The following is a 25,428-nucleotide window of genomic DNA, read 5'->3' as shown; positions in this document are numbered from 1 at the left end:
GCTCTTGCAGCTTATGACCAGTCCACACCTCTACTACAAACCAAAATCCAAAAAATTAAAACCAAAATGAGTAAATTCCCAGGGTAACGAAGGTGAAAGATGAGACAAATCCATATGATCTGAGGAGGTGACCTTCACAAATTTTAACAAATGTTAGTTTGAGGATATGGGGCTACTTACGAGGGAAGGTTTCTATAAGTATTGCAGGTGTATGCATGGACTCCAGAACAGGAAAAAACCTTGAACTGTTCAGAAGTATTTAAAAGGAAGTATTTAAAAGGAAGGAACACCAGTTCCTTGCAGCAAAGAGTTAGACTTACAGTTACGTTATTTCCCAGCTAAACCTGCTGGTGCTTGAATCCCACTTTGAGTTTTTACTTCCCAGGATACCTTTAAACAACCCTCATGGTCTAAGGAACCCTTAATTCTGGCATCATCCCCCACTCCTCTGCCCCTGAAGGCTGAACACATTTCAACTCCTCATTCATCCTTGATTTGCGTTTCTCAACATCCCATACAGTCAAGAAGCAGAGACGTTCAGTTCCTCAGAAGCTTTATTTTCATTCAAACTACAGAAATAAAGTAGTACCTTTCAATTTTTCTCATTATACTTTCTGCATATTTATATGGCTCAGGGTGAGATGCACTAAGGTAACTACCCTGTTCGTACGAAGGAAGAGAAAGTTCAAACAAAAAAAAGTTGCTCTATGTCAGAGAACGCCAGACCTTGCCTATGAGGCTGGCTCCAATTGCTAGGTAACACTAACAGGCACAACATCAGATCAGTATTTTTTTCGTTTAACTACCTACTGTAAGCAAAATCCAAGAATTCATTACAGAAAGTCATCCAAAGAAATCCTTTAGAAATAACAAAAACAGTCATTTTCTACTTTGAAAAAATAGATGAGTCATTTTTGCTTTTATGATATATTCACACACACTTTCAAGTATCAGTTTTGCTATCATACTTACATGGCTAGAGGTAAAAAAGGAAAAAACAAAAAAAAAATAAGGAAAATCCCCTAAGCAGATTATGCCAAAGAAGTCACACAGTCTTTATCTGGGTTTAGCAACAGGTGGAATTCCACATAGCATCAGAGTGACCAAAAAAGCAGCGACTGGACTCAGTGTGGTCTTTACCTTTATTAAAAACATTTTAATAAAGCTGAAAAGGACCAGGATTTAGGAAAAAAAAAGATGGGAAAAGCACAGGAGCACAGGTGATCACAAACCCCACAAATGCATGGTTAAACTCATCACTGGCTCAGTACTAGCAGGGAGTAAGACAACTGAGTTACGTTTGGTTAGCAGGCAACTGACACCAACAGATTGACTTCAGCCAGAAGGTTTTTGCTTGTTTTTTTTACATTTAAGGCATCACACAAAACAAACTAGTGCTGGGAAGCAAAACAATCGTGCTCAGCCGCAATTCACATTTAACATTTAGCTCTGGACATCAGAATTTGCTTCACTCCAAGAACAGGAGGGCTGGGGAATCCCGTGGTCTTCTGGGGAAGCGCCAGGCAAGAACAGAAACGACCACGGGTTTTGTTACACGGGAAGGGATCTAAGTGCTTATGAAAGGCTTTGCTGCAGAACTAGATTCCAGCAAACAAGTTCTGGTAGAACGCAAAGCTTTCGGGGCTGAAGGGCAGTAATTCTGTTCAAGCAACTACACCGGAGGGCTCAAAATGCATGATGATCAAAGTTAACAGCTTGTGGAGCTTTGAAATGGCAATGGAGGGGTTCAGCAGGTGCATCGATAGCTAAGGCAGGTTTGGTTCCACACTGCTTGCTAGTACGTTCTGCACTCCTGCTCACCAGGTCTAGGTGGGACAGATTCAAAATGAACTAGCCGGGTATAAACCCTTGACTTCTGATGTCATTTTCATTTGTTTCTGAACTGGCAGCTGAGAGATGGGGAGGAAGAAAGCACACAAGCATCAGCAGAAAACGCCAAGTCACCTGAACAAAGTAAACTCTTGACACACAAAGTTCCCGAGCAAGCCAACACTTTGCTCCATGTGGAAAGGCACATGTTCTACACCTGAACTGTACTGCAAGACCCCATTAAATGCTAGTCAGAACTGTAGAAACCACTGCCTGCTCTCAAGAGGGCAATGGATTCACAGGGAAGTCATGAAAACTTCAGGGGTAGGCAGTCTGGGAGCCCTATGGATTTAACTCGTATGCTCAACCATGTTGGTTACTACTCCACAGTGCAGAATGTTCTTCAAAAAAACTAGTTTTAAATCCATCAGGCCCAGACTTACATGTACAAGAGAAAATGCATGCCACTTTACTAACAATGCTTTTGCTTTTAGTAAGGGTTCCATGGAGTCCAGAATATGTTTCCAAGCCTTTCTGTAGGAAAAGGAAACATTACGATGGATGGAAGTTTTGAGTTCAGCCTAAGGTTTGCTAAAAACTACCAATTCAAACTCCCAGAATTTGGGCAGCTCATTAAAAATTAAGTCTTCTAAGCTACAGACAGCCTGAAACACAAGACAGTGACAGCGCAGCTGGACAAGGGACAACGCAAAGCACTGCATGTTCCAAGACTTACAGTACACCCAGATGCTGTTAGTTCACACATTCCTCATCATCTGTCACCCCTTCTTCCCAGGCTATATTTTGGCACTTTCTTGCACCTCTTTAAGTACAGAAACAGTTTTTTCTTTCCTTGTTTTACTGGTTTTGTACCATATGAACACATTTCAGAACTGATGCTTCAGACATTTACTCTTCAGCCTCCTCAGGCTTACTGCAAGAAATTGACAATGGCTACCCATTTACTGAAAAGTTTAATGACATTAAGTATTTTGTACAGAACTAGGTATGTAAACAAACCTAAATGTTTACCACCTTTTGTTTTATAAGCCTGTGGCTATTTTATTAATACACAGATGGGACAGCTCTCAGCTTTCTCCCACAGCATCCTGTAGAATACAAACACCACTGTTATACTCAGAAGCACATTATGCAGCACAAAGCTATTTGCAAGTTTGAGAGAACAAGGTTCATGGTCACTTGTTTTTTCTGGCAAGAAGTCACAGGCATCGGTTAGATATTCGATAAAGCAAGCACGTAATTTAATTTCCACTCGAGTCTCCTAGAAACACAGCAGTTACTATCTGAGCAACCTCCAATCAACCTACTGCAAGGTTTCAAATCACGGTGCAAGTCAACTGGCTGCTTCAACAGGCACAGGCTCAGAAACCTGAGGCCACACTGAGAATACAGTCGACCACCTTTCCAGATGAACAAAACGCAGCTACCCTGAATGATATTCCATTCAGCCTTGTAGTGAAATTAAACAAAAACAACACTTCATCCTTTTCTCAAGAGCACTTGGTTTGAACTCCAAGTTCTTTACAGAAGGACAGCACTACCTACGTTTTTGAACTCTTTTTAGCAAGCCTGGCTACAGTGCTCCCAAATTACATAGAGCTAGACAACCAGTTAGCTATAGCTAGACAATCCAATGTTACCACTCAGGAAACCAGGTCATCTTAACTCCTCCAAGCACACGAACATCACTGATTTAGGATGCATACTAGCTTATTAGGAAGTGTCAAAGCTATTTAAGTATTACTTAGCTTGAGGTTGATGATACAGAACAGAAATAGTTTACAGAAACGTTGAGCCTACTTTAATTGAAGAGATGACTCACTGGAGCAGTCAGTTGGAAGACAGGTAGGGCCTACGACACCTACGAATGGCCCTATTAAACAAACCCACCTGGCTTAGCACTCCTGCAGAGTCAGGGCAGGCAACCAGTTACACCAGAACCCACAGAAACCAGCTTCCAAACAGCCTAACAGCTCTGCACCTCCGACATCCAGCCTGGTTAGTGACCAATACTGAAGGCATAGTATCATTAGACAGAGATAGCTAATCTAAGTGTTTCTTTGAAATAGATACAAGATATTCAGAAGCTAACGTAATGCCTTTTTGGTATCACCTAATGCTCTACTTAACATATTTCTTAAAAAACGTGCAAGAGAGTGTTTAAGTCTATCTATGCAAGTAGAAACACTGTTCAGTGCCTTAATCAGAGGCAGATTTAAAAGCCTGATTAAACTAAAGCTTCATTACCGCAGTGACTAAACTTGCTCTGAGTTATCACTTAAAGACCAAAAAAACTCACACGCACCTGCTTTTAAGTTTAACTAGAGAGCTACACAGCCCTGGCAAGATCCTAAAGGACTAAGAAGTAGGATATTAACAACAGCATCAATTTGCTGTATCCTCTACTTTTATAAAGAAAAAGCTTCTTACACTGTACTCAAAACAAAAAGTTAACACAATGGCCTCCTCCAAAATTTCCCCCTAATGCCGCATGTCAAACAAACCTACATCTCCCCGTGGGATCTTTCAGACCAACAAAAGCTTTGTTTCATAGCAAGACATGCGCAATAGCAAACTACCTACTGCCTCATACTTCCGCTCTGCAGCCACGTCTCTACCTTGTGCGCTTTGCTTGTACTTCATCTCCTTAGAGTCATTCACTTCAGTGCTTTTAGTGTAGTCACCACCTGCACCCAAACGGCCAAGTACCGTCAAACTCCTTGGTAGGCACCAAAGTCAAACAGCACAAGCCATGATCAGTTAGACCAACCACTAGGAAAAAACAGTAGCCACATCAATATCATTCCACTTTCGTTTAGGGTGCTACCTAAGATTTATTAAGTTTCAATAAACTATAGCTCCAGACTCATCTTTCTTGGAAGACACTACAATAGAAGCCACAGCAGAGACCGCCTTGTCACAAGAAGTACAAATACTTGCTGTACAGATGGAGGAAAAAAAAGGACAAATCTAGTTGTCAAAAAGACAATTCACTGTACACATTTTATTTACAGTTTTGTACACTGTCTTAATATGAATGGGACCGCTTTTCTACTTGAGCCATTTTAACCAAAGCAAAATAACCTAAGTAATACAAAGTGTTAAAATACAGCATAAGATACAAAAACAGACATACTATTTCTAGTAAGGAATGTAAATTATGGTGTTACATTAAAAAAAATCCACAATTATGTTTAGGAAATCACACAAACAGATCACTGATTTGACTGAAATGCATCAATTTGTATCAAAGCTTTGATGTTACAAAAAAAACAAAAATTACCAAAGAATGCAAAAAATTAATGTTTATTCCACCTTTGTCATATTCCCAGATTCTTCACCAATGTTACATGAGCAAAAACAACTGAAATCAAAATATCACTAATGTTATCAAATAGGGAAAACAAATAAATTAATCTAGCAGCCATCAGCATAGGTTACAGCAAAAGTGATGCTGTATAAAAAAATGCTAGAAAACTGTATGCACCATACTCTTTTCCAAACCAGCAAAATGTTACTGCATACAATGCAAATGTAAAACAGAGTAATTTCCTGCAGGTACAGAAATGCAACTTGTCTGAATACTGTGGATAAACAAATGTGTTTTTTTTTTTTTTTTTTTTTTGTAATAGTAATGTTTCTACCAAGCTATCACAGAGTGGGCCAGGAAAAACATTTATGACTCAGGGGGGTGAAGTGTACTAAAATTCTGATTGGTAATGGTTACTTCAGCCAAAATAAAAAAAAAAAAAAATGAACACAGAAGTACAAGACAAAGGCGAATGAGACTCCTCACAAATCTTAGTAACATTTAGATGGAAATCAAATTTAAATGTAGTCCACTCTGCTTTTGAAGAGGCTTTGGTTCAGCTCCCAAATCTCGATTGCTTGACGCAGTCTCCTATGAAAGAATACTCAGAAGGTGTCTTCTTAAACAACAAACCTATTTTTAGTGGTGGAGCCGCTCTTAGTAGCTGTGTCTGCATGGGACTGGTAACCAATCACTATCTTTGGAGGAAGTCCTAATCTTTCCTTGTATACTCTCCTGAGAACAGAAACAGAACAACAGTTTACACACAATTCTTAGGAAGGAATTAGTAACAGGACACCTGCTTTTAACATCTGCTGATGCTTCCACGATAAAATAGTTGCCTATTTAGAATCATTTTCTCAGGTATAAAGACTTCAAACAGAATTTTTCTTTCTAGCTTGTTGCATCAAAAAAATCAGCTTACAGTTCTGTACAAACAATAACTTACCATACAAGTTAGGACAAGCTCTTGTCAAAAGAAATATACTACATAAATATCAAGCAGATTCTGCTGCCTTTATGTGAATATTATTAGTATCATCAAGCCATAATCCCCCCACGCACAAGCAAAAGAGCTATGAAAAAGTCAAGGCCCACAGTTCCAGAGGTGATAAAGTAACCTAAACCAGACTAAAAAGCAATTCCCTAGAACAATTTTTTTTTTTTTTTTTTTTTTTTTTTAACCACTACACACATCACTTGAACAGACTTGCTGTTTTTTTTGTCTTTGGAACCCCCTTCCCAGGCTCCAATTCATTACAGCACTGTCATGGGCAGCTACCCAACAAGAGCTCGAGGAAAAAGCTCACCTTGGATCTTCTGACTTCAGAGACAGAGGCAGCAGTAGCCCCTTACACGCTGTGTTGCTTAGAAAAGAGTAAGAGATGCAAGCTACTAATGGCTCTAGGTTGCAAGCTCTGACTAAACCAGTCTGCAGCTGAATGGGCTTGTTCTAACAAAATTATACACAAAGTTAATTCTTTTAACTTACCCTGATCATAATGGGGCAGTTAACAGGACCATAACCTATTCCAATTTTAACTGTTAAATAAAAGCTTAATGTAGGGTCTTTGGCGATGTAACAGCAGGTAGTGGACTGCGTAGCGTCAAGTCTGGGTAAGTTTACAAAAAACTCAACTTTTGCAGTTAGTTCTCTAACAGAGGTATCTTAGCTGTTTTGTTAGTTATTAATGCCATTCTGAAGTGCGCTCTGATAACCTTACATCAAACCTAGCAGGTATTTTCTACCAGCACAAGATGCGTACCCACAGTAGTTTGTCTGTTGTTAATATTGTTAATCACCTTTCATGTCTGAGTAAGATTGTAGTGCCATTAAATTGTCACTGTTAGCCACTGCATGCTGCAATAGAATCTACACTACTGCCAAGCACTACTTATGATGAAAACAAAAATATTCTGAAACAAATATCTTCTGCTAAGATTTGTGTTTAATTCTTGATCATTTCTAAGCTACAGCAGAGTACAGCTGCACAACGAAGTTCCTATGTAAGCCCATAAAAACTACAGAAAGCAAGCAATTTTGTACTGAGGTACTTGAATTTGGAATACAGCTCTGCTCAGATTACATCTGCCAGAAGCACACATTTAACCAAGTTAACTGGCTTTAAACGCGTCTTGAATGAACGTGAAGCAACAAGGCAAGTGGCATTACTTACCCTATATGCGTAACAGCATCCCTGTTTTCACATTCAGTTGTCCATATTGCTATTTTATCACCCTTAGTTCTAACATTAACAACAGCACCGCATACATCATCGCTGTAGTCATCAAATGACTCCCCAATAAGGCACAGCAGCTACAAAATAAAGATTAACCATTAAAGTAGCAGTCCAAAGTCGGAATCCCACTTCACAGACAAAACACTGTGTACAAGAAGGACTGGGAGGAATATTTTTTACTGCTCATAGCCACATGCCATGGAACAATGAGCTTCTAATTATCATTAAAATTTCAAGCATTACAAGCGATTGTTAACTGAGTTGCAGTAGGGTATCCTCCTCAAGTTTCTCTCCTGTCCTGACAGCTGCAAGTTCCGACAGATGATCATTTTTGTCTCCCACTCTCCCGATCCAAAAACACGAAGAATTAAAGGAATATAATCTTCTTTCTAAAGTACACTTGACACACAGGTAGACAAATCTCAAGTTTTAGTAGTTTACATTCATTACCTGGGAAGAACCTGTGTAAAACTATTTGGGCAATGTGGCAGCTATAAAAGATTCAACTTCAATTCTGAAAAGTATCAATTCAAAGGTAAATCAGACACCACTTTTCATCGAAGTTGCAATCTGATGCAGCATTATTTCCTATCAATATACTGCAGAAGCTTCAGAGCTCCCACAGACTCTGAAGTGGCTACCAGTCATTGTGAACAGCGTAGTGCACGTGCAACAACACAAGCATATGAATTACACGAGGATATCCCCGCAGATTTCTAATGGCAAAGTTTGGAAACGGCAAAAGCAGTAACACCTCAGGAACCTCAGATTAAGCTATGTCACTATGCCACTGTGAAGGTGATGCTTAAAGTTTTCACCTTTCAAATCATACAACAAGCAATTTTTAGATATTCAAAGCTGAACCTCTTGTAGTTATCCTTCTGAAGTATTCATCGCCAAACGAATACTTGTTTGCTCCACTTGCACATTATGTTCAGCATACTGCCATTACATTAATTTTCTAGAATTGCTTATGACATTTGGAAATCCAACACTCTTGCAACATGTTGAACAAAGCAGGTCTTTCAGCACCCCTGAGCTGCAAGGGCTGACTTCATCAAGGCAACAGAAAGTTACGTTTAACTACACACACTTTAAATGTTACACCCAACTGCAGCATGCACATCGTCACTGAGTAATGAAAGCTGTAAATGTTTAAGGCTAAACCACTCATAAACATTCAGAAATACTGATCAACAGCCTTGGCAGGTATGTAAGCAAAGATGACCACCACACTGAATAAGCACTACAGTCAAGGACATTTTTCAGGAGTGCTATACAAGAGGGAAAGTCTTCAAGTCATGTTTAGTTTACAGTTAATGGTAAAGATTCTTAGATTTTAATAAAAATTTGTTCCAGAAGGAAGCAACTTTGATTTTTATTGGAGATAGTTGTAGATAGTTAATAGAATTAGAAGTGACAGGATTGTTTTAGAGCATTGATCAGTCACCTGGCTATTTGGGCTGTGCCATTACTTGTCAGTACACAAAAAGCCAAGCCTAAGCTTATACAGACTGCATGTTTCCAAGCCACGTGAGGTGGCTCTGATGAGTCAGAAGGGCCCACACAGATATTCAGGTGGAAAGCCCAAATGCACAAATGCCCGAGTCTTGCCTACTCGGGTAGACAGTGCCCACAGTATGATGTCCGTCATCCTTTCCTCAAATCACAATTACAGTGACTAGAAATATCCTAAAAGCTCCTGTATTTGCACATCTTTGCTTTGATCCTGAAGGCCATTCTTTCCTGTCAAGAGGCAGAATGTTTTCCTCTCAAACAAGCAGGGAATAATAATAATAATAAAATAATAATTTTATGAAATTGCTTTGCATTACACTGCCTGTAAGAGATGCCCCTAGAACTCAGCCCTTATTAGCATCTCTTAGACTACTCTTAGCTGTTTCCTAGATAGCACAGTTGTATTCTTTTCCATAATACGCCTACTGCAACCCATATCATCTCTAGAAATATATTTAATTTCAAAAAATCTACCCCAAAACAGATAGTAGCAATGGGGAAGAAGTACTTTTACAGTATACAAGAAGATTTTGCTATTCCTTCTTACCTTAGTGTTAGGACAAGAACAGAATGAAGAAAAAATAAATCTGAAACTTGTTTCAGCAAAACCAAAACCTGGAAACCATCCCCTTGTAAGAGTATTTGTAAAACAAACCATTACCTTTGAGCAGTTAAAATAAATTTGGGATTCACATTCAAGACAAAGTATTACTGATAGCTCTGCAAATACATCTAGGATACTCTGCCGGAAAACGTTAGTACAATCAGCCTTATCACTGCCCTTTGCAAGAAAGTATTCAATAACATACCACTACATTGAGCATCAATTGGAAAAAACATGCTTCATGTACAGCCTGTCAATAAAATACAGCCTGCATGTGGATGCTCTGCTGGCAGGAAATTCAAAGTTCATAGTGGGGTACAGCAGTAACAAAGCAGTTAAAGTGTTAACTATAAACAAAAGTTTCCTCAGTTGTGACTTTTGAGGCCATAATGCTTACTGTCTCTAGCCAGAAGCGATCAAGGTCACTTCGTCTCTGCTGCTTGGTTAGTGTAATTAGCCATCGGCCTCCTCGCTTGTTTTTTTCATCTTCCCACATGGGTTCAATGCCATCCTGCAAATAACAGTCACAAGTTAAATCAGATTTGGTTTGTATTTTTCATCAGGAATAACCAAAAGACCAGTGATAACTGAAACTGCACCAGAAGAGAAGATGTGTATAGTTTAAGATTACATCCCTGTCCAAAAACAGTCTCGTACCAATACCAAAGCTCCACAACAGCTTTAAAAGTACACTTTCTCTACTGATTTCTTTTTGTTTGTTTCTACAGGAGATTCACAGCTCATGCAGAAGTTTTGGCCACAAAGTATTGCATAAAAGAAAACTGTGGGAACAGGCAAAGTCAAACACTCACTTTGTCCTCCCTGAAACCAGATAAAATTAGCAGCTACATTCTGGAGTCCTTATTTTAAATCTTGGACTCGGTGCAACATTGGCCAAGTGCTTGACTTACGTGATGATTACTTTGCTGAAAGATACCCTGGCAGGCTATCCCAGTGACTTCCTGCACACACAGGCTGGGAATAAGAGGGTTTTAATTGCTAGGAGCACAAAAATCAGCAGACCATTCAGAAGCAGGTCGCAGTCTCATTCATGCTTTACCAATGGCCCTGCACTGAATTCAACGACTCTGGATGCAGCGCTCCAGCAAAGCAGCTGGTTGCCACTCCCACACCAGCAGCTACACTGCTCTTCAGGAAAGTTAGTCATGAAAAAAGAAGGTAAACATCTAGACAGAAATTCAGATAAGAAGTGGCTATTGAGAGCTGCACATCAGTTAAGCGTTCAGCATACAGGATGGAGCGCTGCCAGTTCACTTTCTCAAATTTAACGCCCTCACTGGCAGCTGCAGAGCTGAAACTTCATCACCTTTAAGGGGAGCTCTCATGAGGTCACGACTGAAGGACAACAGCAGGAGATCACTCAGAAGCCCACAACAGCTGCCAATTTTATACCTGTTCCACACACTTGTTAATTATTAAGTTTTTGCTGATAATATGCAAACAGAATAGATGCACATAAAGACAAGTTTAGGATTTTGACAAAAACATAAACCGTGGGCCCTGCAGGTGGGTCATGCTGAACATTTACCAGTAACATTTCTCAGTCACCAAAACCACTGTTACTTCCCAAACCCAAGCATCACCATCTCTTCACTGCCTCAAGCTGCTGGGATTTACAAATTGCATACAGCGTAATGAGGAGGCCCAGCCAGTGGCTGTGTTTCATAAGGAAAGGAGGAACGAGGCATCAGTACTTACAGGATCATTTATGTATCGGAATCCAGAAAGGAAGCTGTATGTTAGAAGCACTCGGTAGAGATTAGGATTTAATTTAGAGCTCCAGATAAGATGCCCACTCCAGACAAGAGGTGGGATTTCACGCATAATTTCTCCTCAGCATTTCCTATTGCTAGCTTGAACACTGTCAGGATGCTTTAACTGCCAGCCTCATGCACAATTTTCTGTTTCATGCCTAAGGAGTATGGCATTTAACTGGTGCTGTGAATATTAATTATAGGAATGTTGTGCACCTGGCTGGTAGCATGCATGCAGAATACCGTAGAACATTGCAATCTTGCATAGAGCTCACACATCTTAACTCATTTCACGTGACATTAACTGACAGAGTTGGAAAATCCTTTCACATTATATAAACTGAGACTTAATTATTCACACAAACAAACCTAGAGCGACGACAAACATAGCTGCAGATTAAAAAGTCTTTATGTTAAATGTTGAAGGAATTACTTGTGTTTTCAGAACCACTGACTAGCCATCTGATTTTCACAGGGCATATGTTTGAGACTTCCTGAAAATTGACACTTCCAGGACATCTCCAACTATGTTCCTACATGTCTGAAGCGAAAGTGTATTGCTTAATTGAGAAACTATCGATCAACATCCACAACTGAAGAAAAAATGGTTAGCAAGCATACCTTAAAGAGCGAGTAGTCACAACCAGGCATTAAATTACTAGAGAGCTGGATATGGTTGTATAAACTATTGGAAGGGAAAAAAAAAAAGCAGGATTAAAAAATAAGCATTACTTTAAAATACAAAATTTTTAAAAGAAATTAATACACAGGACAATAAAATACAAGAATTCAACATCATTATAGTTATTTCAGAAGCAACTCTATTACCTGAGTATTTTTCAGCAGTACAAAAGCATTAGCTCTAAGATGTTCTGGGCTTACAGAAGCAGAATGGAACCTGGTTTATCACCACTTGATGGGTTCTTAGACCTTAGTATTTTCCAGAAGTACCATTCCTTCTTCTAAACGTCCTTCTGACGATTATTAGAAGCTTAACTCACTGAACTTTCATGGCAACAAAGAAAGTTCTGTGTGTGTGTGTGTGTGTGTATCCTATCCCCCATACATGAAATAAGGATAACAATGCACACTTCTAAGGCTACTCTCTCTTTCAGTCCAAGACCAACTAACATTCAGTCATGGTCCAGCACTAAAAAGGAAACTAATTACTGTGATACCCTAACAACTAGGAATCAGACACAGGAATTTAAAGAACAAGTTAGGGATTTACCAGCTTTCCTCCTAAGCTCACGTTAACCTTAATTTCTCCCCAAAACAACACTCCTCCTTCCCAGTCTGATCATCACTAGGGAGGCGTAAATTCTCAGTTGCTGCTGACTTTACACCTAGAACAGAGATATCTAAAACCTTAATTTTCCAGACCAGTCTTGATTATGACCTCAAAAACGTACCCCTAACCAACTTTACTGATGAACTTAATCTGACCTCTCATCACATACCCTGCAAACTACTATTTACACAACCTTCAGCCTCCCCCACAGCAGGAATGCACAAGCTGGTTGCAAGAACAGAATCCCACTGCTCTCCCGCAGACTACACTGGTAAATACTTGTTCAGCATCTTCATCTGTTTCTTCCCTGATGGTGCTAATTTCACTGATGAGTTTAATTATACCAAACTTTGAGACACCCTCTCTCCCTTACTGATGGCATCTGAAAGAACATACGCAACAAAAACCTTAGGAACCTAACACTCAAGGTAGCATGCGGCACCTAGCAAAGGCAGAACATGTAGTACATGTTTCTGTTCTCAGTCTCATGCCACTTTAAACAGAAGATTTTTTTCTCCATATTCCATCATTTCAGAAGGCAACACCTTCCAAGTCAGCCATCTGAATTTAACTGAAGTGTTTGGAAAGCACAGTGCTCCCTTCACAGGCTTTGTTCTTGTTCTTTGAGCCTATCTAATTGTTTCTGCAGACTTGCAATTCAGAATGAAAGTAGCTTCTTCTTTAACCTCTAATAAAGTTCTTTCAAGGATGCCATTAATTTTCAGTCTTCCAAGCACTATGCTCCAGATTCAGAAATTCTTGCACATCTGAAGCGAGCAAGCTATGAGAATTTAATGAGAGTTTACAAATTCATGATAGCATGTAGAAAATCATATGTGTGTATTATTTACGTCACGTATACCATGTGTGAGCAGTGTTATCAGCAGAACAAAGTGCATTTGAAATACAAAGAACTTCTCCAACTTAATTCAAAGATCCCACCTTCAACTTCGTAAACAAATTTCAGACTGTATCCGAGGAACTGCAATCAATGGAGTACTTTCTTTTCATGTTTTGACTCCGGTATAAAACTTTGCTAATGTATGCCAGCAGCGTGCAGATTGCAAAACCTTTACTTACGCCCAGAAGTCTTCAACAGTATCAAACTTTGAGATCAGACGAAGATTTGCTTGCCAAGTTTTGCTCTTGTCATTTTTAAAGAACCAGAGTGCCCATCTACAGGGGAAAAGAATATAAAAAAAAAATAGAATCTAGAAATTTAAGCACCTTACAAATAAAGTTCAGTATTGTGCATTACTATATGCAAATCTCAACAGACTGGCGTGGAAGCCAATTTTCATCAATAAGCTACATGAAAAACCTCAGTTCTCAAATCTAACTCTGCAAGTCAACAGTATTTGTGTTCAAGGTGCAAGAATTGTGGGAGAATTGATTATTCCCGTTCAGGTATGTACTTAAATACCTTTGGATCATTTCTATGACTCAGCTTCAAAGCCACAGATGATTCTCCTCATCACCACTGGTTAACTAGTCTCCTACCACAAATAACCAATTATGATCTAAACCACCATCAACTAGTCAAACTAGGCACACAGCTCCCTTTCCCATAATTTCTTTAGGGAAGTTCCAAAACATAATTTTAATAATTCCATAGTTTTAAATATGACATGAAAGTTTCCCAGGCACTCCAAATACTAGGAGAGGAAGCTGCTTTGAGCTTGTTGCTAACGGCAACCATCTGTACAGAATCACCAACTTTAGCTCTATTTCAAGAGTTCAGATTTATAGACATGAAGATTAAATTAAAATTTCCACCCCGTTTTCTTCAACATCATCTCCACTGAGTACAACACGTAGCATAAACTGAACCCTTACACTCAAAGATTTTATTTAAGAATCTAAAGAGCATTGTCTGAAATGCTGGAACAGGATACCTGAAGAGGCATTTAATAAAACAGGTTTATATTTCATTTTGATCATTTCAGTAGTCTTGAGCTCACTCAAGTTAGCACTAGAGTGGATTTATCTTCCCAGAGTACTCCTGAAGTCACCTGCTGTCAGTCTGTTGTTTTGTGGCCTTTCCTGACACTTCAAACCTTGTTTTGGAAATTTACCATTTTCTAGTAATAGCTCCGTGACCACTTCTAAGAGAGCGTCAGCAACAATTTAAGCAAAGCATTTACAGGAAAAAGAGGAAGGATAAAAGCAGAGAGGAGAAAATAAGGGGAAAATGAAATGCACGTAGCACAGCATGATTCTCCGTGTTTGCTCAACACTTACAGGAGAGAAAAGAGTAAAGGGGCCACTTGGCAGCATGCTCAGTTCGGGGCAGCACTTATCAACAGTGAGTGCTGAGGACTCCCCAGCTCTGCAGCTCACTGCAGTTTGGGGGAAAAACTACCTCCTAGCTGCTCTGCTTGAAGCGTACGTATCCTGCTGGAGTCGCTTCTGCGCACATTTAAAGGAATTCACCCTGTTGAGCTTAAGATTGCTTTCCTGCAGGAAGTTAGTCCAAGTGCAGGTTTATCAAGAAGTTTTGTACTTGAGAAGTCCTCACTGTCTCTACAGCAAAGTCATACAGCAGTAGCAGCTTACTAATTTAAGAAGCACCTACTTTTGCATGCTGAACACAGAATTTAGTAAGGAGGGCTTAGGATTTTCAGCATCTTTACTTTCAACTGCTGCTCCATGTCTTCCTCATTAAAGAAGAGAATTCAAGCACCTTGCAGCTTTCTCTTAATGAGACTTTGACACAAACGCATGCATGACTACTCCGCAGGGTTTCTTCTGCTGTGCTTCCTACAGGTAATGACATTGTAACTGCAGACACCAACCACCCAGATGATCCAAGTCTAATAATAAGCTCTTAGGCTGACTCAGTTTCTACAACTTCCTGTTCTAAATGAGAGAAAAGTCGTAAGATACGAAGAAGTAAGCCCAAGAAGAAATAAGAGAAGCCTTTACAACTGCACCTTAATTGCCAGAAGCATGAGGCAGAACAGAAGGACCTTCAGTTCTGCTCAGCAATAACTTCATCTCAGGCAGCAGCTTCTTAAAACATCAGACGACAAAAGCAACAAAATCTCCGCTTGCCTCCGCCTAAATAGGAAGCCTGTACTCTCTCATTACCTGTCTGCAGAAGTTCCTTGCTGCAGTATGAAAACTTGGAAAAGATTTCAACTTCCATGATAACACTCTGAAAAGTGTTAGAAGCTCTAAATTCAAACAGGATCAGATTACATTTTCCCTACACCCTCATTCATTGCAAAGATCTTCAGAACACACTCAAAATGCTGCTAGAAAACAAATAAGGTAAATAAGACATTTGGAAAGCCACAGGCATTCTTCCATCTTTGGCAAGTTTTCCATCACGCTTCTGTACTATTTACCTGTTTTGTAGTGGATGCTTAATATACTGTTCAGGGCTGGCAACCTCCTGAGTAGGTGCTGGCTCGGTTTTTTCCTCTTCTGAAGGCTGAGGGTTGGGAGTGGTTTCCTGTTTGAAGAAAGGAGATTAATAAGTCCCTTCTCAATTTTTATTGAGGTACCTCAGCTCTTTCAAGTAACTTTAAGACTGCTGAAGCTAAAAATTCCCTCTAATTCATCTCAGGCTGGGGGGGGACAAATCACACCACAGCAGCAGAATTTGCATCCCTTTATTCTTTGCCATCTGAACGGGTCCAATAATACTAGCTGCACGAATTCACGCTCTGCTCTGCATTGACTTGCTTCCTACACCATCCGTTTCCATCTCTGTTTACTTACCACGCTTAGCGCTGTCTCAAATTAAGAGGAGTTATTTCAGGAATACACATTATGGCACGTTATATAGAATATGCGCCTCTAAATTCATTCCCAGAACAATCATGTTTCAGAATGAAAACGTCAATTTTCGGTTCAGACAAAGCATCACTGGAAACAGACACGCAGTCCTCACTTGTTTAGAAAAAAATGTTATTACAAGCCTGAGACATGACCAGAACTTTCAGGTCTGAAATCAGGTATCATACGAAACGGTAAGTAACTACCTTTATTTCAGTATCACTGCTAACAAGGCTTCAGGCACCAAACATACGTGTTTGAACTATTAGCTCTCGCATGTCAAACTGCAATTTAATTACACATATGGTTTACCACAGATGAGGCGGATTCCGTGCATTATTTTCTCAAATCTCCAGAGAGAACGAGAGATGTCAAATATACTTTAACACAGAGAAGTGAAATAATATATTCCCTTTGCATGTGAAACCCCTCAAGCTTGTCACTCAAGAAACCACCGTGTCAGGTCTGAAATTCTCATGCCGTTCCTTCAGAGCAGGAACAAAGCGTTTTTGTGAGGCCAACGCTCCCCCAGTTACTGCCACCTCTCCCTAATCCGCAGTCCCTACTAGAATAGTGCCGACCAGAAATGAGGAATAAAGCTCGTTTCCTACAGCTACCAGGAAAAAAAAGCACATTGGTATATGTAAATATAAACCATAATAACTACAGCAGGTCCAAAGACTCTGGACATCCCTTAGAGCAGCGATACAGAAGTAGTACTTAAAACTGAACTTAATCTTTGTGGTCTTAAAAGAATAAAGCAGCGCACGAGTGGATTAAGGAAATCAGCGGATTAAGTCAGTCATCTAATTAAGGGAGCAATTTCCAGTTTATCATCACCGAAGCTGCTGAAAAGTGGAATGGGTTTCCAGTGATAGCAACCAGCACTTCTTAACCTCCACGGGACCAGTTGGCAAACTCCTCAGGTCACATCTAGAGATCTGGCTTAACACGGATTTTCCTTCCATTATCAACGGACCAAGTGCCGTTCATGAAGCACAGCAGCACGTTTTGCTTCAGTGCAATTACACTGCTAGGCTCAGGAAAGAAAACCCAAACACGCTTAGTTTAACTAGCAGAGATCTCAGTGCAAAAGCTAAACGTAATTTCTGCCACGTTTGAGAATGCCTTCGTACACCCCCATGCTCACAGTGAGAAGACTGAAACGAGAAGGCCTAAGATGGGCAGCGACAATTAGGATACTGCTTGGATTCACTCAGTGCAAGGGGCAGGTTGTAATGTTTCCTGCCTCTCCCAAGAAGAAATGCTTCCTCAAGATCCCCTAATGAGAGCCATCACTGACAAACCCACAGACGCACAGTGTTAAGCAATCTGTCAGATCTCCTTCAGTGTTATAAAAAACTAAACAGCTCTTAAAAAAAAATATTGTCAGCAAGTGCTTCAAACTTTATCTGAATAAAATTTCCAGCATTAGCCCCATCTACTTTAATTTGATGCAATCAGACATCCACCTTCTCCCTTAAACACACACGGGATGGTCAATGCTCAGAGGCTGTCAAATACACCTAAGGTATTTCAGTATCTCCCTTTTGGTTACAGTTTGCTTTATGCTAGAAGAGGTGAAGACATACCAGTAACCACAATTGCGGTGCTGCCCCATCTGCAACTTAGAAAAGTTATTGAAAACAGATGTGTAAATAAAAAAAATAATCAGAAAAATCTTACTGGTGTTTTAGAAGTAAACTAAACACAGGATTTTGTGATAATGCTTGTTTTCATTCACAGTGTGACTTCTAATATTTAGGATTGATTTAGAAGTGCTATTGCACTGAAGATTTACATCCCAAGGACTCTGACAGATGCAGAGCATCTCCCAAAAAATGCTGTCAGTTGAGAATCTCATTCACATTTGCTGAGCAAAGAGCTGTCACCATGCAAAGGGTGGATCCTAACATCTCCCTGGTCACTCCTCCGGAAGTACAACAATCTAAACTGAAAGAATCGATACAAAACTATCACTATTTATATGTTATTAGCCCTGCACGTGCTCAATTTCACATTTTTGAATACAAGGCAGTATTAGGAAGAATTCAGGTAGCACCTGTAGACAACACAAGAACCTGACAAGCCCCAGCGCCTGCCCTGTGCACTGATGGCCACCCTTCACAGGTGAACATTTCAGGCTCTTGCCCCAAAACCAGCACCTGACAGCTTGCTGCCACAGCTCAGGATTACACAGCTCCCCTCAAGAACGGAGCCAGACGGAGGAGGAATTTTTGGGGACCAGGCTGCCCGCTGAGGATAGGCACAGCTGCACACACCATGAACTCGGGAACAGGTGGGAAGCTGCAAGCAGAGCTTTCTGCCACAACACTGCTTTCGGCTTGGTCCCAGACAGGAGCTTAAAGCAGCTAATTCGTGCCACCATTTATTTCCCCGTGCTGTCAAAGAGAGAACAATTTTTAGCTATTTACCCATCCCAGCTCCCACATCTTTTCATCTCGCATTTATCTCGCCATTCTGACCCAACAGAAATATTTGTCCAGCATTTCCCATTAATCAAATACAAAGCGGTGCAACTTCACTAACTGGCAAAGTCCCTTCCTTGCGCCCAACCTCCTTCCAGGCACTGAAATTCAAAAGCAAGCCCCAAGCAAGCACCTAACACACATTTCCAGTGATTCTGTGGATACAGCATCACTTAAGGTTATGCCATATACATTTTTAACAACACACACCTTGAAATCCTGCAGCTGCTACGCTACTAACTTAAAGCCAGACCGTCTCCACCAGCAGTTTCTGGACTTCCAGATTGAAATTTATTCGCAATATTTTGCTCTTGCTCATACCCAACGCATCCTTTAGCCTAAAATTGACTTTGCGTCTGCCATTAAGCTAAGCCGTCACCGGGTTTGCTGCTTTTAAAGCAGACGTAATAAAACCAGGTAGCATTACCAGCCCAACTGGAAAGCTTCACGGGGCCAACCCTGCTCCTCACGCACACCACAGCACGTAATTAAGAGTGACATTTATTCACTACCCACATGCTTTTTGATGTAGGAATGAGCCCGCAGAAGTCTGTGAAACATTCGCCTACTCAGCATTCACTGACTGTGCGCATCTGCACGTTACTTGCCTTCTGACACTTGTGGCTTGAAGTGGCGTTACTCAGCCCTTCTCCGCGGCGCGTAATGACCGACACATCCGAGGAAGGCGTGCGTGCCACGGGGACAGGAAGGGAGGGCGACTTACAGTAAACGCTGCTTAATCAGGTCGGGCTATTTCAGAGAATCGACCAGCTCTGCCAGGTCTCACCCAGTGTTCCCAGGTGCTGCCCAGACCTCATTCTGCTCCTGTAACGACCTACAGGCATTGGTCAGGAAGTCCAGTTAGAAGAGATGTTTGCGTCCCAGCAGGATGCCACCTCGCACTGCTGGGCACTCCTGCTGAAAGTTAAGAGGATTCAGCTCGTGGAAGAAGCCTGTGAAGTTTCCTTGCGTTAAACCAAGCTCAGTTACATCCACCTCCTTGTTTAGGGTTCCCAGCAGAACAAGAGGAACGCATGCTCCAGTCTAGGGCAAAAGCCTGTCAGTTATCTCCTGGCGCTTACTGCAGATAGCTGCTACTCCACTGCGCATAGGATAACAATCCACAAAGTACAAAAACTGAGATCTATTTATTTATCTTGAATATTCTGGACAAAAAAAGGATTTAGGCCCACCTACAACTAAGTATGAGTCGTAAGAAAACACAAAATAAACGCTGTATTCTTACAAGCAACTGGAACTGAAGGACTGATACCCAACCCTTCGGATTTTTACCTCTGTGTATTCATTCCTGTGTGGCACGCGTATTACTAGGTGGAAGAAAGGTACCAACAGCCACCTACTACCAATTAAGCACTGATAAATAGCTTTCCAGACACCAGGACAAATACATTCTAGGCACGACGTAACCAAGGCCTAACAGGGAGCACCCATCCTAACAGCATTCACTATTACTGACAACACCACGGATTTTTAGAAAGGCATTCGCTGTTGGAACACAAATTACGACGTGATTTTAAAAGCGACATCCCACCAAATTAGAACAGAAACGCAACACATGTACAGGAGGACAGGAACAAGAGACTGAAGTGGAAGAGCCACACGCTTCCTACAGAGTTTGAAGGAGATGTTTGTTATACAGAAAATGTAATCCTGGCTTTTAAAAGAAGTGAAAGATTACAGCCCTTTTGACTTCTGAAACAGTGGTTACATACACTTAAAAGTATCCATCAAATTTTCAATGTTTAACTCACAATCTCATGTCTGGAATTAGTCAAAAAGTTACACGGTGGATCAAAACATCTCAGTGTCTGTTTTTCTACCTGTACGAGCAGGCTGCCCTTGTGCTGCCACATCGCGTGCCAGTCTGCACGCTGCTGCTGCCCTGGCTATTAATTTAAAGCTATTTAATAGCATATGGCTGCTGAGGAGATCAGTCTTCAAGCACAAAAAGAAAAACAAAGTCCTGGACATATCAGGGGTATGCCCGATCACTGTAAAGCATGAAATGTACACAAGCTACTTGGACAAACAGCACTGGATGCAAGAAAAACGGAGTGCTCTTTAGAAGATTATTCATTTGAACAACTGTTCTGCACATCTAGCAAAAAAAAAAAAAAACCAAACTTTTAAAACGGTAAAACTTCACTGCCTGCCTTACATCCACTATGTAATAAATGACAAAGTGTCATTTGCAGGCGTTAAAAAACCACCTACAGCACATTCACATCTGTAGACCACACTTGTAATACCTTTACAGCACAACCAATTCAAAACAGACTAGGTTTCAGGACTTTAGGAATGAGTGGCTACTTAGAAGTTTCTAGTTTAAAAATAGCTTTATAAAAAGATTTATTTCATTGAGGAAAAAGTCATTAATTCCTTTTTAAAATCTGTATTTCCCTTTCACGCTGTAGGCGTACTACCAACATCCTGCAGCTGATTTCCCTCTGTCCCCTCAAAATTCACACTGATCTTCACAGAGCTGCTGAAGGGGTCACATTTTGTCATCGAAATTTCCCATGCCCTCCACACCTGCAGGTAGCCTCAGCAGAAGCAACACGATTCAGTCTCATATGCTATTTTTGTGTGTTCGTTTCAAATAAGTTTGAAGTTTTATATGCTCTGTGAAATATAATTGTTCTTGAACTGCTTTCAGAAAAATGTTTTTCTTGGTTACAAACCATCTAACGCCCTCCTTCTTTTACAGTATTATAGGAAGCTTTGCATTCAGTCAGAAAGGGAATTTACAGTTAGGAAGTCAGCTTGTTACTGAAGCTCTCAACCAGCACCCAAGACACATTTATCCTGCATTTCAGAAACATGCAGGAATAAGTGTTCACTGTACTAAACCTGAATACTGCACTGATTTCAGCCACAGCAGGTCACTGACATCACTTCAGCAGAAAGACCTGCTTAAGACTAAGTCTGAAGTTCAGCCTGACCTGCATTTCCTTTACATACTGTCTGTCACTAATACAAAATAAATACCTTTCTGCACAAACTGTATTTCAGGAGCTATTTTGAACTTCCTAGAATGCCCCGGTTCTACACCACTATGTCTGTAACCCCTCAGAAGTCCTATTATTTCGTTTAAAGACGGAGCGGGTTAGCTTTGAGCCCTACCTATTGATGATTAGTTGCACAAACAAGCACTTTTCAAGCTATACGTAACTTGAGTTTCACCTGCATACCTTAGCCTTGAAATGGGGAACCAAGTTCGTAAGAACTGCACTTGCCCAGGTGTAAAGGTAACTGTCACAGAGCAAAGCAAACAAGCACGATGCCCACTTCCAGCGTGAGTGATAAGGGCTCAGGTGCTCCCACCCGAGTTACTTCCACGCAATTTATCCCCACTTGCAACTTAGCCTCTGCATGGCTACGTTTTAGAGTCACCTTTGGTAAACTGCTGTTTACTAAAGCGTTATTACTGGTTTTCTTGTTGACTTTGTGGACCTCTGCACGCTGTTATCTTATCACATTCAATCCCCAAAGGCTACAAATACAAGCACACTAATAGGACACATTTCTGCATATTCTAGCAAATTAATCCGGAATCATCTTAAAAGAGCAACCACCTGGATAGCACAAGATAAGCTGACAGCCTTAACCTTTCAGTTTTGCAGAGGTTCAAGTTTTCCTTTCCTTGCACCCTGTGCAGTGGGTTTATATTTACCTAGAACAACCTTCCTGTTCTTCCCAACTTCCACGGAAGTCTTTACAGTACCCTAACCTCGAGTCTCAATATTCCTAAATAGTTTCAGTAGTTTTTCCAGCCTCTTAACTGGACGTAAAATGCGTGTTACATCTGAGAACACACGAGTTCTATAAACATCGCTGATTTGAGCAGGATTTGAGCATTTAAAAAGAAATGCATTAATGAGTATTCTGCATTAGCAGAGACATTTCACACTAGGGAAGCATCACACAGGGCTGAGAGGGACAGCTGATACTGCCCTTTTCTTTCACTCCCTAGCCTATTTTCCCCTTTAACTTAATTAGAGAATCGAGGTTACCCTGCAGTTGCACAGAATACTTCTTGCAATGGCTTCTATCACGTTTGCTAAAAAAGACTTCTCTACAAACCTAGGTCTGGATTTTGAAGGTCTGCAAGAACGCTCCCTATGATCACAGGGTAATCAGATCCCTACACACACACACGCAACCGATCTGTTCAACTGAAAATCACACAGGATTTATGCAACATCAAGCATCTATGATCTCAGTTACAATGTAGGTCTAACTCGAAGCGTAGGTAGGAGACTTGTGAGCCACCTGAAAGGATAATAAACAGAAATTATTTAAGTAAATTTGAAAATAAACAAGTACGGCTGATATTTGTTTCTTTAAGTCGAGTATATTTTGAACAAAGCAGAATATTCAGAGGTGTTACAAAGTGTTTCCCTATCCTCTAGCTTTACTGGGGCAGCACAGCAACTACTGTACAATAAAGTGGATCTGGGGAAGCAAACCTGTTGGGAAACCGTTTGGTAAAATTAGTTATTTGGGGCTAGATAAGGTGCCAGGCCTGGTTTGATATACGACCACGGGCTTGTGCAAAAATTAATGAATAGTTGAGAATAGTGAATAGAGAATAGTGCGGAGACAGGCTCCCAGGCCAAGAGGAGCCAAAGCCATGCCTTTAGTGCCACTTCAATCACTTAGGGCCACCAGACTCCCACCTGCCGAGCTCCCAGCTGGCACAAAGGCCCCGCTGACCCCGGGCTCGCGTTTTGGGCACACAACCAAGCGCTGGAGCCCGGCGGGCGAGCAGGGGAAGGGCGCTGCTGGCCCCTTCACCCCCCCGCGGCGCGGCCTTGGCCAACTGTCAGCCCATTTACCAGCACCGCGGCGCTTCCCTCTCCCCGGCGAGTAAAAACCGGGCGATTTTTATTTATTAAAAGGCAGAAAACCACGAGAACCAACCCTTTGCAGCGCCGCACCGCCCTCCTCACAAAAGATAAGGGATTTTCACACACGAACAGCAGCAGCACAACCCCCACCCCCCTCCCTCCACCCCCGGGTGCCCCCACCCCGGGGTGCCCACAGACAGCAGGGGGGGGACCCCGACTCGAAGCCCTCCCCCCCCCCCCCGCTGCCATGAGGGGCCGCCCGCCCGCCCGCCCGCCCGCCTCAACATGGCCACCCCCGCCGCGCCGCGTGAGCCGCCCGGCGCCGCCCGCGCCCCACAGCCCCGGGTGCCAGCGGGGAGAAGCGAGGGCAACGAGGGGATGAGGAGAAAGAGGAGAATGAGGAGGAGGAAGGCGAGGAGGAGGAGGATGAAGGAGGGGGGGGGGGAGGCGCGCGGCGGCGCAGCGCTCACCGGCTCCACGGTCGCCATCTTAGGTCGGTCCGGCCGCACCAGCGCCGCGGGGCGGGGAAGGGAAGGGAGGGGAGGGAGGGGGGGGGGGGGGGGAGGGAATCCGGCGATGCTATTGGCTGCCCCGGCGTCACGTGGGCCCGGCGGCCGTTCAGGGGAGTGGGGGGGGGAGGATGGCGCCGCCGGGCGCGGCGCGGTGGCTGATGGGAGTTGTAGGCATGGAGCTCCCCCCCCCCCCCCCTCGCTGCTGCCGCCGCCGCGTGGGGAGAGGCGGCCCCCGGGGGCTGAGGGGGGGAGGGATTTGGGAGCCCCCGGTGAGGCGGGCGCTGTCCCAAATCGCTGAGGGAAGGGCAGCTCGGTGCTCTGCATCGCCTGCCGCTCTTGTTCCGTGTGCCCCGGTTGTTCTGCGTGTTGTTTTGTGCTGCTTTTCGCTGCCCCACATGGATGCGCGGCAGCGTGGTGGGGCTTGCTGCGTGGTTACTGCGGTTGGAGGAGACCTCCGGGATCAGCTCCAACCGTCCCCTACCACCAATAATACCACCTACCGCCAAAAATATCACCCACCACCAATAATATCACCCACCACCACTGTCACCATGTCCCCAAGCACCACATCCAACCTCTCCTTGAACATCCCCAGGGACGGTGACTCCACCGCCTCCCCAGACAACCCGTCCCAACGCCTGAGCGCTCCTTCTGAGGAGAAATGTCTCCTCATTGCCAACCCAAACCTCCCCCAGCACAACTTGAGGCCATTCCCTCCGGTCCTATCACTATTTATCTGTGAGAGGAGGCCGAGGTGTGCTGGAGGAGGGCAGGGAGGAGTGCTGTCCACCCAAAGAACGAGCCAGCTTTGACAATGAAGGGTGCTGGACGCTTAAAAGTTAGGAATATGCTGACAAGCCCCGGACACCCAGCCCGATCCCCTAGGTCAGGGACTTGGTCAAAGCGTGCTGCAGGTCCCTCCAGCCCGTGTGTCACGGCAGCAGAAGCCAGCAATGTCCGTCCATTTCATCCCAGCACAGAAATGAAACCCAGGGTGTGCCGGCGGGGAAGGCACGGGCACACAACGCTACCAGCTGAGCACTTTGCTGGCAGATGAAGCACAGAAAATCACGGCTGGCAGACACGTGTCTCTGTCTGGCACAAAACAGGCTCTCCGCAGTTAATTCAGAGTGCCAGGAATCGTGCCTAGCTCCACAGACGTGCCTGCATGGGGGCAAGGGCTG

General features: G+C 42.5%; 1 protein-coding gene across 1 annotated transcript; it reads right to left on the bottom strand.

The window, feature by feature from the left end:
• Positions 1-536: 536 nt before the first annotated feature.
• On the bottom strand, positions 537-24,245 carry EIF4E (eukaryotic translation initiation factor 4E). Its single transcript, XM_084285573.1, has 7 exons — positions 24,203-24,245; positions 15,940-16,046; positions 13,670-13,765; positions 11,920-11,983; positions 9,921-10,034; positions 7,339-7,478; positions 537-5,896 (listed from the first exon to the last, which is right to left on the bottom strand). The coding sequence occupies exons 1-7, from the start codon at positions 24,218-24,220 to the stop codon at positions 5,782-5,784; spliced, it is 654 nt and encodes a 217-aa protein (XP_084141699.1). The 5' UTR covers positions 24,221-24,245; the 3' UTR covers positions 537-5,781.
• Between the last annotated feature and the right edge of the window lie 1,183 nt (positions 24,246-25,428).

Source organism: Netta rufina, assembly GCF_964035555.1.
Source record: "Netta rufina genome assembly, chromosome: 4".
In the NCBI taxonomy this organism is placed as follows: Eukaryota; Metazoa; Chordata; class Aves; order Anseriformes; family Anatidae; genus Netta; species Netta rufina.
The sequence above is the reverse complement of the archived record's forward strand: the minus strand, read 5'-3'. Positions and strand labels throughout refer to the sequence as shown.

Bases quoted from the DNA above. Each gene is read 5' to 3' on its own strand.
- EIF4E (XM_084285573.1), bottom strand. The intron at 10,035-11,919 runs GTATGCTTGCTA...TGTTATTTGCAG, and splicing joins GTGACTACTCGCTCTTTAAG to GATGGCATTGAACCCATGTG. The intron at 7,479-9,920 runs GTAAGCATTATG...TTTATTTTGTAG, and splicing joins ATCGCTTCTGGCTAGAGACA to CTGCTGTGCCTTATTGGGGA.